The sequence below is a fragment of the Nelusetta ayraudi genome, unplaced genomic scaffold, assembly GCF_046127955.1.
Source record: "Nelusetta ayraudi isolate G7.1 ecotype Tasmania unplaced genomic scaffold, CSIRO-AGI_Nayr_v1 ptg000011l, whole genome shotgun sequence".
In the NCBI taxonomy this organism is placed as follows: Eukaryota; Metazoa; Chordata; class Actinopteri; order Tetraodontiformes; family Monacanthidae; genus Nelusetta; species Nelusetta ayraudi.
The window spans coordinates 19,067,727-19,080,696 of record NW_027466061.1 but is presented as its reverse complement, the minus strand read 5'-3'; the positions used below and the strand labels follow the sequence as shown (position 1 = coordinate 19,080,696).

The 12,970-nt window shown below is 42.6% G+C and overlaps 1 protein-coding gene across 1 annotated transcript in view; it reads right to left on the bottom strand.

Annotated features, from left to right (window-relative positions):
* The window catches only part of b4galt2 (UDP-Gal:betaGlcNAc beta 1,4- galactosyltransferase, polypeptide 2), a 123,509-nt gene that overhangs the window by 71,863 nt on the left and 38,676 nt on the right, over window positions 1-12,970 (bottom strand). The window contains exons 2-3 of the mRNA XM_076021685.1: window positions 2,959-3,077; window positions 1,933-2,049 (exon numbers count right to left, since the gene is read on the bottom strand). Coding sequence (XP_075877800.1) covers window positions 1,933-2,049; window positions 2,959-3,077 — 236 coding nt within the window. The remainder of the gene's footprint in view (window positions 1-1,932; window positions 2,050-2,958; window positions 3,078-12,970) is intronic.

The following is a 12,970-nucleotide window of genomic DNA, read 5'->3' as shown; positions in this document are numbered from 1 at the left end:
ACACACACTGGTTTGTGGGAAGCCAATATTGCTGCTGATTCCCTCTCACTGAAGATTCCTCATCTTAATAGTTGAAACAATGATTTCAAATGTCAAATGCAGGACAATGTGGGTTAGAACTGCAGCCTCACAGCGGGAAGGTTGCAGGTTCGATTCCCACGTGGGAGCCTTTTTAACTGGAGTTTTCCCAGTGTCTGTGCGGGTTCCCTCCAGACACAACAGCTTCCTCCCATAGTCCAAGGACACAAACAACTGGGAAACTAACTGGCAACTTTGAAACTATCTGTAGGTTTGAATGAGTCTGTGGATGGTTGTTTGTTTCTGTGTGGTCGTGTGATGTGAACTGTGACTTGTCCAGGGTTTAACCTCGGCCTCAGCTTGGAGAGGCTCCAGCACCATGAGCCCCAGGAGAAGTAGTGATAGATGGATGAATGGATGGATGGATGGATGGATGATGTGGTTATTTTTTTTTACCTGTCTGACCTGAGCTGCTACTTAGTCTTGTCAAACAGCCATCTGAACTTGGATCTCTGCCAAACCTTTGGAATTTATTAGAAACAACAAGTAAATTGTCCCTTCTCTGTCCCAGTCTCACCCTGCACTCCATCTTATACCAACATTTCCAGCTGGATTTTCTCATTTGATGTTTTTCAATGCTCCGTCGTCTCGCTGACCGGTCGTTTTATCCCACCGAGCACTTTTTGAACTCTTGGCTGGACGAGAGGCAATTTGCTGCCATCACTTGGGAAATTGCAACGGTCACTTCCCACAATGTTCTGTCATCCCATTAGGAAATTTGTCAGTTATGTTAGGTGAGTAGGCCCATGCGATTAAGCTCACATCATCATCTTCCCACATGAGCTGACACAGACTTTGGAAGCGGTAAGGGAGGCAGTGATGCAGCCATTCAGGTAGCAGCGGCCAGACTGGAACATCACTGATCCCATCTCATTTTAGAGGGGCTAAAATTACCTTCTGACTGAAAAAGGGGAAAAATACAAACGACAACGGGCTGAAAGTGACGTAAACGGTGCAGTTCTAAAGACCCAGGACCAAATGAACGACCGTCATACTATGCAAAGGGAGGGATAATCCAGCAGAAATAAGAAAATACACTATTTTGGCAATACTGAAACATGTGTACCTCTATCAATATACGAGTCAAGACAAAACAAGAACCTCCCCTTGATGTCCTCAGTATGGCTGTGAAATGCACACACATGCCAAAAGCGAAGGCTCCACCCATCGGTGCCACGAGCAGGGGTACTCACCAGGGCATTTACAGTTTCCTAAACTTAATGAAGGCAACCTGATTAAAAGATCAGAACAACACATTTTCTCGAAGAGCATCCCAATATGATCTATCTTTTTTACATACTCAACTCAACTCAACTCAACTCAACTTTATTGTCAAACATGGCATACATACTGGACATATGACATGAATGAAATTTCAGTCCTCTCAGACCCACGGTGCAATAGGCAAATAGAAAAACAAAAAGACAAGGCAGGAAACAACACTTTTGGAATAAATCAATTAGACTATAAGCTAAAACTAAACTAAACTAAGCTATACAAACTATTCATCAATACATTCAAAATATCATTCTGTTGATTAAGCCACTGTGCAAGCTGGTTCTTTTCCGGCCTCAGACTGTGACCAGAGGTGAGCCAACCTTCAATCATGTTCACTCTAACTGTTTGGAGATGCTGTCCATCGAACGCCAGCTGGACATGACGGACGTCATTGAATTTCACTTTGCGATGGATTGAAACACAATTCGTGTTAGTTCTGCCTCCTGGGAAAGCTGTTGTTGCGCTATTCAAATGTTTGTTAGCCATTACTACTCCTATGAGTAAGGCTCCGCCCCGCTTGAGAGTGACTTTGGCAAGCGCCACACAGGAAACAGCATGAACGAGAGCCTGGCATACCTGGTTGATGATGTAGATGCCGTAGTCGATCTTCTGTCGCCTGAGGATGGGGTGGAGGTAGTGCAGCCAGTACTTTAGGTGGTTTTCCCTGTGGCGGAATGGAATGATGATGGCGACCTGGAACCAGCAGCAACGGTGTTGGTTAGTCATTTGGTTGCACTTCACAGTATCGCTAACTGCCAAAAACCTGCTGAATAAACTGGACAACTGTGAACGGAAGGCTGCTACGTACATTAATATGTCCCATCCAATGCACGCTAGCTCAGCTTGAGCACTGCCCACATAATCAATCTACCTCGCAAAAATAAAATATGAGAAATCAGGTGTCCTGCTGCAGTTCTATTGGTAGGTTATATTCGTTGTATAAAGTTGTCATATTATGAAAAGCTTGACTCAAGTCAAATATAATTTCTCACACTGTCAGAGTTTTATAAGACGCTGAGGCGCAGGCTGCCTTTGGTTGAAAGAATGTGACAATGGCCGTCCTTGAACCTGTCTCAGAGTGCAAAGTAAAAACCCCAGTTTTTCAGGCACGACAAAAGATTTTGACACAATCGTTGCCTTTCGCCTGAGACGCCCAAAAGTCGTAGAGTGTTTTTGTGGCCTTCGCGTTTATTTTTGTGACTCTATAAAGGGAAAATCTGCGAAGAACTGCAAAAAATAAAAAATAAAAATAAATACTGTACATTCGTAACCAGGTTTAGCAGCGACAGAGTTGATGACACACACACACACACACACACATAGGTTTCCATTTAATCAGGATTGGTGTTGCCTGAGTTGGAAAAACCATGACAAGAAAACAAATTGTTTGCGAGCTATACTTTATTGAAAAACATAACATAAAAAATAATGATTCTTTGATAATAACCAGAATATTTGCCTAATGATTTTGCTCATACTACCTGGGTCAGTGCTGCAATGAGTGAAATGGTAGAAAGAGGGATCTCAGGCGACAGCGCCCTGCAGGATTTGACATATTTTATTTTCAACGCACACACGACATATAGACCAACATATACCCACCTTCCACCTTGGCCGACAGTCCGGTGGCGTGTAGCGGCCACCCTCCGTCACGTTGGGGTTTTCTTTCTGCACCCGCTCCATCGACATCTGGGAGCTGAACTCAATCAACAAGCGCCCCACTGCGGAATCAAGGAGAAGAAAGGGAAAGCGTTGGTGAAAAGATGAAAAAATAAAAATAAATAAATAACAGGGGACAGCCAGCAATAAAGCGAGAGAGGGACGTGGGATGAGAGGGACTGAGAGGAGGAACCGTTTGGCTTCAAAGAAACAGTGAACATGTATTAAAAGGAACGTGTGCAGAAGTAATTAATTCCAGGGACATTTTCTGCATAATGCAGAATTCAAGAAGGAGACGTGTAGGCTTGGAATAACATATACCTAAAAAAAACAAAACAAAACACACACACACACACACACACACGAACACACACACACACACACACACACACACACACACACACACACACACACACACACTTTGAAGTCAGTCACCATAAAACGGGGGCAGAAAGGTAATTATGCTGCTCCGTGGCAAAGCAGCAACGCGTGTTCCATCGGGCGAAATTCACCATCCATCAATCATTCCTTATAATTCAGATGGATCAAATATATTCCGGGGTGTGTGCGCATGACATCCAGGCGCTCAAAAAAATGTGCTGGGCTTCAATGGGCTTCAACTAAACACAGACTTCTGTTCAGGGAGCCAACATCATTAAAATATATCAGCAAGCTTGGCAGGGGTGGATGAATATGAACCAACTCCCTGCAACCAGGACCCTTATTTGCACGCACACACGCAGGCACATGCAAGCACACACACCCACAGACGCGCACGCACACACGTCAGTGACAGTATCACTGACATGTTTTCTAGGCAATTTACAAAAGGGGGAAGTGGGGGGGGGGGACTGCCAGTTGCTCAAAATCAATACACCAACACCTGCTGGAGTCTTATTTGATCAAACATGTACACACTACATATTTATTCAAGGTTGCCACAGGCAATTCAAATAAGGTCAGTTCAGAGTTCAGCACAATTACAGATAACTATTTAATTGTCTGTCTATTCTTAGAAAGTAATAATAAATGTCTGAAAAATCACTCCAAAAATGACAAAATGGTTTCCGTAGCCTAATTTATTCACAGCAGACGGAAACACTGCACTCACATTCTTTTATTTTTGCAACTTCTCAGCCGACCTTTCAAACGTTTATTTAACATCCACCAGGCATTTTATGAAAACTCAAATTATTGCTATTATACCGCGTGTTCTCAAAGAAGGGGACCATGGCAGGAGGAAGAGAGAAGAGTCAAATGACCAAGTGGCCGGGCTCACCAGTGAACAAAGAGTCAGAAATCAACACGTGCAGAACACACCGGAACGTCCCTGGTTCTGAACATAGCAAAGCAAAATCTCACAAGCTTAATATTGCGTAAAGCTCCTTTAAAATGTCTACTCCTGCATGATGAAGGATGGAAACCCCATGTGGCATTTCCAGTGTTTGTGTGAGCTTCCAACAATGCACATCGCGTTGAGGTAAGAGGTCTCCTCCATTCCAGGCTGTGAAGTCAGTGGCAACGAGGTCACATGCCAGCAGCACAGGCATTTATCCTAAGACTTGAGCTGAATACAAACTGCATTGCTAGCTAGTTGCTGCGGCCCTGCCCACCAACACCAACACCAACACCTCTCCATCGCCCCGACCTTTGTCACCCACAACTCCTGTCCTCTCGTTTTGCCCTGGAACTTAGGAACACCTCACCAAGTGCAGCTTACTTTGATAAACATTATGACTTCCGACACAAAGACGTGCTATTTTTACATCAGAGCGAAGATTGTGCCAGTTTACGTTTGACGCTAGGATTTTAAATAATAAATGCACACACAATTAGGGCCAAGGTTTTGCGATCTCCTGCAAAGATCTCCTGTCCACCTTTTAAATGGGAACAGCGGTTTCACAGAGGGACAGCCTTACAAGCACACACTAACGCATTGTGCTGAAGGCAAAGTGACCAAACCAAATACTACATCATGACTATGACCGCACGCAGTTTGTGTACAGTTAGCCAGTTGTAAATGAGAGGGTTACCTTGATTTACTAAAAGCAACCTTTTTTCCTATTTGATTAGCTTTATCATTGAAATCACAACCTTCACAGCTGTCACGATAGTAACTGACAAGCAATATATAAAAATAAATGTACTTTGTGTCAGGGGTTTTGAAGCCATTGACCATTGGGCGCAACTATTTTCACACGGAAGGCCAATATCGCAGGGATCAAGGTTGATATTTATGAATATTTAAAACCATAACATTACAGACATTTAGCAAATTAACCTTTTTTTGCATTTCTCTGCCCATAGTGCGACATTTCCTGTTCCATGTCGACCAATAGGATGGAAGAATGCTCTGACTTTAACACAGCGCTTTACAAAGTTTGATCGACCTAATCTGTTTCATACTAAATACCTAATAAGATTTCATTATCTTCTTAGTTGGTGTTTTAAGGCAATTGGCCTCCTTCCCATAGTATACTGACTATTTCATGCAGCTTTGCATCCTTGTTGACCTCTGAGCTCATGCAGGATTGGAAAAACGAGTGGTCAGCCCAGTACCATGTGTTGCAGTCTCCTGGTAGAGATGTGGTAAGAATGCAGGTCGTTCTGATTGCTTATTCTAGTAATCTCATCTCGGCATGGGAGAACACTGGTTTATTTAATTTCCAAAAACAAAAAAAGAGAGAGAAGGTAATTCAACTTGTCATTCTGCGACAGTCAGCCACTAAGTGAATTGTTTCCCGTCCTGCTACATTCGGAATCCAAAAACACGGCGACATGCTGGGTGCTCGCAGGGGCTCTGCTTGAACCATCTGACCACATAAACTGTCAGACAGGCAGGCTGCTAATCAGTCCAGACTTCTCGTGCCATCCACCTCCTCAAGAAGCGGCGCCAGGGTCAGATTTCCGGGACAAATTCAGAGTTTATAATTGAGTTTGGTTCTTTGGCTTCAGGGTTAGTGGGGGAGCGAAGGAAAAAAAAAAGACAGAAGAGACAGAGAGTGGGGTGAGAGAAGAGGGAAGTAGAGACCGTTTCCTCTGTTCTCGGCTCCCACTGACACAGCCTCAGCGACAATGAAGACTTTCTTTCTGCTCCGTCATTATTCTGTCCATTCCCTCCTTCTATTCCTTCTTTCTATGTCTCTCAATCATTTACGAGAGCCACTAACTGTGGGGTGTAATTGCTATACCTCCTGTGATGATGAGAGGTGAGGGTGAGCAAGAAAGGAGGATGCAGAAGGGGAACAAAGAAAATGAGATGCGATGGGAGGAGAAGTGAGTCACATGAAGGAGCTGTGTCCTCCACACATGTTGCGTTCCTCTTTCCTTGTTCTGTCCCTCAGTTAGACGTTCTGCTCTTCCTGTCCCCATTGTCCCCTTTTAGTAAAAAACCTTTCTAGGCAAAGGGTGAATTCAAATCCAGTTTGTGTTTGAGCGAGCTTGTGCCCGTGCAAATGTGTGAATTTACCGGATCAGAGGATTATTGCTATCTAAGAATCCTTTCCACACGCAAAACCGTGCAGTGATCTGTTTGTGTGAGTAGTTATTAATGCAACACTGGGCATCGCTCACGGCCGAGCACGTGTATAAAAGATCAGACTGAGGCTTGACATTGGTGCCACCACGGCTTACAAAATGTTGCAGAGAATGCTGCAACATCCACAAAATGGTAGATTTGCTTCTGCGAAAGGTTCTCTGGGAGGTTGGAGATGGAATTCAGATGATGGGGATGAATGGTGATTTCTGCAAGGAGCATAATGTCAGACTGAAAAATTATGTTTTTTGGTTGATGTTGTTCCTTTAAAGAAGAAAAAAAATCTACGAAAATAATAAATCAAGAACCACACCATTGCCAATGGAAATCACTTTTTAAAACTGCATGTACGCACAATGGCAGTCAAGAACGGTTTGAGGTGCATTATTTATGAAGAAAGAACTGCCAGCTACGCCAGATGGAGTACATCATCTACAGGCTAAACAAATGAAAAGAAAACAGTTACTAATGTTGCGGTGGATTAGGCACCTTATGGTCACTAACTTTTATTTTGATACTGCATTGCTGGGCTCTTGATTATCGAGGTTTACCACAAGCATGATTATGAGTGACATCATCCTGATTTTTTTGGCTTTCAGACAGGGATGAAAACTGTTTTAATGTTTTTGTAACAGCACATTTAGCAGTGTTCGCAGCAGGGCGATGGGTGAATTACTGCTGTTACAGAGCTTAACATTTCCTACAGCCCCTGCCTGAAATTTATTTTGGCGAAAACATTACATTGTTTGGGCATTTTCAGCATTTTATGGAGCAAATTGGTATGAAATAGTTGCAGCAGGAATGGAACAAGAGGAAGCTGTCTTGGTGAATTTAGATAAACAGCTACAGGCTACAAATTCCCAGCTTCTCTGGGAAGCTAAAGTGCTTTTGTCTGCACCCCACTGGCTGAAAACTCTTTGTGTGCAGCAGGATTAGGTACAGTACAATTATCTGCTAAAACCAAACAGCAATATCCTTTAGAAAAATTACAAGATCACCATTGCATGCTAGAATGCATATTATTAAACTTTAGCTACAATGTGTTGCAAAGACAAGGCTTCTGAAAGCCAGAAGCTCCTGTAAGCTTGTAGCTAATGGCAGTCTGTGCAGAGATTAGGCTGGATGCTGTTTAGCAACAGTGGTCACTGTCGGTTCTTCCAAAGACAAGTAGGGTGGAATGTTTTGTTTTTGTTGTAATTACAGCAACACCACAGTATAGTGACCATTATGGATCATCTTTATCATCCATTGCATTATAACAAAGAGAATGGCAACCTTGCCACTGACACAGTGCAACCAGGACGTCTGACATAGGACCACAGTTGCCCCAACGAGTAAGAACTAACAAGCTTCCATTTCCAGCTTCCTTCTGACAGCATCTTCATTTTCACTTTGGCAGAACAAGCCGTTATGAATATAGCTCAGGAAGTAGAGTGAGTACATAATCAAATCTCGCGATCCATACTCTGCAGAAAGGATTCGGGATCAAGATCAAGAACAAGATTTAGATATTTTTAGATCTATTATACATATGGGAATATAAAGTTTATTTCAATGAAGAATTCATTTGTCAATTAATCATTTCACAGTGAATCGGTGAAATTATTAGGATCGGCCACAATGGGACACGGCATGTCCGCCACAATCAAAGAACTGTTTAATGTTGATTCTGACAGAGGGCAACACTTGACAACCATGGACCTTAAATGCAGCACTGATTGCAGGAGCGGCAGTGTTTCAGGAAGGAGACAGAAAGAAGCTAGTTTGTTGGGAAAACACAGAGTTTCCCTTATTTCTGGGGTAACATACTCAGAGCTTTGACTACACCTGCTTTCTGGAATACCCCCATGTGTGTGGCTCTCTCCATGACAAGCCAATAGATTCTAAAAAAAATATTAAGAAACAGTAATGTTATCATAGAAAAAAAAGAAACTTTGTGATGCTTTAAAAGTAAATGACCGCTCATGTGTGAAGGGATGTCCCCTTTCCAAATGATGGACATTTTCCAAGTTGGATATATGAAATAAACAGCAAACCTCAAACAAATGAACCAGTCTAGCTTGAATATTGGTCAACATATAACTGCATCTCTGTGTTTTGTACACAACTCTGTAAAAATTCCTGATGTTAACTCCATCTAAAAATAGAGCCTAGAAACTACTCTCGGGAGAAACCTGTGGCAACATTTTCATTGCTGCTCTGTTTTCTGACAAACAAGCCGTGTTTACACCAATGGGTAAACAGGAAGTGCCATTCATCACTGTCAATTTCACACAAGTTGATGAAGGTAATTAAGGGACAGAAATTCTACTGATGCAAGTGCTGAAGGGTCATGGAAAACATTTTTTCATGCTGAATTCACAAGAGACCATTTTTATTAGCGTCTAATGAAGCTATTTTCAAAATCAGCTCTGTGAGTTGGGCCCCAAACAATGCAGGCGTGATGAACTGAACGGCTTGGCTGCACACGATGGGGTTTTTGGTTTGTTTGTTTTGTTTTTTCCACTTGTCCGCAGATAAACGAGATTGGAAGGAGGCTTGAAACGGATGGAGGCTAAAGAACCTGCATCGAAGCTACTTCACAGAATGGAAAAGTGGGGGAGAAAGAATGAGAAGTCAGAGAAACAGAAAAGACAGGGCATGAGCAATGGGACAAAACCACTTCTGCTCAGGGGGAATGCACAGGGCAGAAAAACAGACTGAAACAGGAATCGAGAGGAACAGCAAATGGAATAAAACAACAACGGAAACAGAAACCTGTGGAGGACAGGGTGTGTGAGACTGTGTGCCAAACTCCACAGAAACATTGCAGCAGTGAAATAAAGGTGTTGTTTTTATGCTCTGCGCTACTGTTGCAGTGCCATCGTTGAATCACACCGAGGATCACACTTATGTCACTGCGAGCACACAAAGCACTACCACACATGATAAGAGGTTGACTTATGACAGATGCATACATTACAGTACACTTCGTCCAATAAATTAGTAAGGTGACACTTGAGTAAAACTATTTTATTTAATTATTATTCTTAAGAAAATGATGTAAAGTTATTGCAAGTAAATATATTTCTATGTTCAGCGATGCCATTCTGCAGATCTTGGTTGTAACCAGTGGCTATTTGAATTACTGTTGCCCATCAATGGTCTTCAATTGGTCATTCTGATCGGCCCATTTTGACCTCTGCCCCGTTTGAGGGCATTGTCTGTAAACCCTAGATGGTTGTGCATCAACATCTTAGTAGATCACCGGCAGTTCATGAAACACTCCGTCAAGACCGTAGACCGTCATGCACCAACAACCATGTTCACAAGGTTCAAAGCCACTTAAATGTGATGCTCAGTTTGAACCCAGTTGTCTTCACCATATTTATGCATCGAGTTGTTTCCATGTGATTGGGTTGTTGGATGTTTGTGTTAACAAGCAATTAAACATTGTACCTAATAAAGTGGCTTGTGGGTCCAAGTAAAACCAACTGATCAACAATCTCAATGCAGTTGTTTCTAAGGTCTTTTGCTGAAGAAGCAATTCTGCTCTATTCTGCCACCAGATGTTCTTACAAAGTAAAACTAAACGAAACCGAGTGTCTTATAATTCATTTGGTTTTAATTGGATGTTAATGAATACAAGAAATATAAGCCCGGACTCTGGAGGTATTGAGTTAAAGAGCTGCTCAGCAATTCCAACTGTGAGTTCTGTCCACTTCAAATAATAGTGCCAATGGTGGAGGCTGGAGGGAAGAATACCATTTTCAAGGTAACGTGACCGGGGAGAAAAGGTGGAGAACAGGGGAAGGACCTTGTGGGTTGTCCCTCATCAACTTCTTCTATGACATAACAAAGACAAAATGTGATAGTACTTCTTGATGGCGACTGACTGCCCTCCTAATCTGGAGTTAACCTACTCTGAGTTATATTGGAACAGCAGCGACAGCGTGTGTGGGTTCTGCTGCTGGAAAACCCCATTAAGTGTGTGTGTATGTGTTAGTGTGCACGCATGCACGCGCATGAGTACATGTTCTGTGTGTGCGTGCACATGTGTGTGTGTGTGTGTGTGTGTGTGTGTGTGTGTGTGTAAATTTTCACCGATGCTGCTTTTGGCAAGATCTGACCAGCCCCACTATTACATGATATTAAATCTGCATGACTGGCAAGGGACATGACACTAGCATTCTGGTGTGCGCACGCATGTGTGTGAGTGTGTGTTTGTGAGAGAGAGTGAGAGTGAGAGTGAGAGAGAGAGAGTGAAGAGAGAGAGAGAGAGAGAGAGAGAGAGAGAGAGAGAGAGAGAGAGAGAGAGAGAGAGAGAGAGAGAGAGAGAGAGATTCTGTCCATGTTTGGCGCCACCAATCAGGTCTTACTGCTGCTGTCCAGCTGGCACAATGATGTGTTCCTGGCACATATGCTCCAACACACACACACACACACACACACACACACACACACACACACACACACACACACACACACACACACACACGCAGACTAGACACGCTCCTCGCAGAACAATCAGTGTCCTGAAGAGACGGCAGCCAAGCACATCAACACCGAGGGGTCACCACTAAGTCTGAGACCTGCAGTTTTCTGTGATGTCGGGGTATTAGGATAAGGCCTTGAAATCTCCAACAAACCTTGCCAGCACTGGTTTAGAAGTGTGATATATTTCACAAAGGGCTTTGACAAGAGATGCCGTCTATTTAGCTGGTCATGTGAAGCACGAAAATATTGTTGTGCTGAACTGTCCGTTGTTAGATATTAATGACAGACTAGTGTTGACCCTCTGTGTTGCATACAAGTTGATCTTAATTGTAAATTAAAAGCATTAACAAATGCTTACTTTTCTATTAGATTTTTTTTGGACTGCATACATGTATCAAAGAAGGAAATGAAAAAGTCCAACTTGTTATACAGCAAAAAAACCAACAACAACAAAACAAACCAACTTTTGCCCTCATACCATCATTCAACATGGAAAATATTGGGCCTTTCTTCTCATTAGACTCTGTCTGATCTGTGAAACTGATGAACTAACTGTGCAGAAACCTTCAACCGACACTGTCACCCTCGTCTGATCTTGGAAGATTCTTTCTTTCTTTTTTTTTTTCTTTTTTTCCAGAGGTTCAAACCGAGAAAACAAAAGGAAATAATTAGGCACCACAAGAAGTTTTAGTGAAGCTCTCACTCAGTGAACTGGATCTGACATTTCAGAAGGCCATAATTTGACACTTTTTATGTGTGTATCAGCAAGCATCCACACGCACACGCGCAGACACACGCACACACGCACCCCTGAGAGTAAAAGTGTCAATGCAGCTCATCAGTGCCCCCCCACCCCTTCACTTTCAATTTCTTTCTTTTGACTCTCTTATCAGAAGTTCTTTCTTCTGTCCGTCACCATTTACACCACTCAGGCACGGCCGGCTGTGTGTGGATGCAGGTGGCTCACACAGCTGGACTGCTGGGAGAGCTGTAGCTTGACAATTCAAGCCAAAAGTGGGAAGAATGAAGAGGATAACAGTAAGACAGCCGTTAATAAGCACAAACACAGCATGCACAAGCCCTCTAGGCTGACTGGCTTGCACGTTTAGCATAATTTGTATTTGGTGCGGTTACATTGGAAGACATGTTTTTTTTTAATAGATCTGTAGGAGTCTTGTGTTTAGTCTCTCAATTTAAGAAGCAATACAGAAAAAAACAGTGAAAAAAAGTGCTTCACTGCAATCTAAATGGTGATGAAAAGTATGTCAACGTATGTCTCGCCACTGCTGCATCTGAGACTGTGAAGTCAAGACTTCAAAAGGCCTGCAATTGTTTTGTTTTTCTTTGGTCCCACCCACCTCAAATCAAGCCCTGATTGGTCAATGCAACCCTCACTCTGAAACTAAGATACACGGCTCGGCCTTCTCCCGTACTCATGAAGTTCAAACCAATGAATGAGCCATCTAACTGGGTTACAAGTCTGATTGGATAGCATGTTATCACGGCAGTAAACATTTCATTACTGATGTGAGCTTGAAAGGAGGCTCATGTAGATGAGAGGAAATGTATCAAATATATTATATTAAATGAAATGAAATTTAATTCTTTAAATAATAACTATGTTCTATTTAATGCTCCCATTTTTTTTGGTTCAAAAAGTTCCTTGGCCTCCTCTGAAGCTGTAGAAGGCCTGAGGGCTCACCGCTGTGTTAGAGTCCCGTAATCCATCCTGTAATGCAGCTTTTGCTGAAATGTCAAATATGAAGACCAAATCCACCTTGGCAAGCTCTAATTTGTTTCCATCTTCTGTTTTTTGTTTATTTTCAAAGGCATATTGTCTGTTAGGCACTGATACTACTAGCTGGAAATCTAGCTTTTGATCAGAGCTTGGACATCACTTGAAATGAAATGATTTAAGTTATGATAAAAGTGAGTCGACATGAA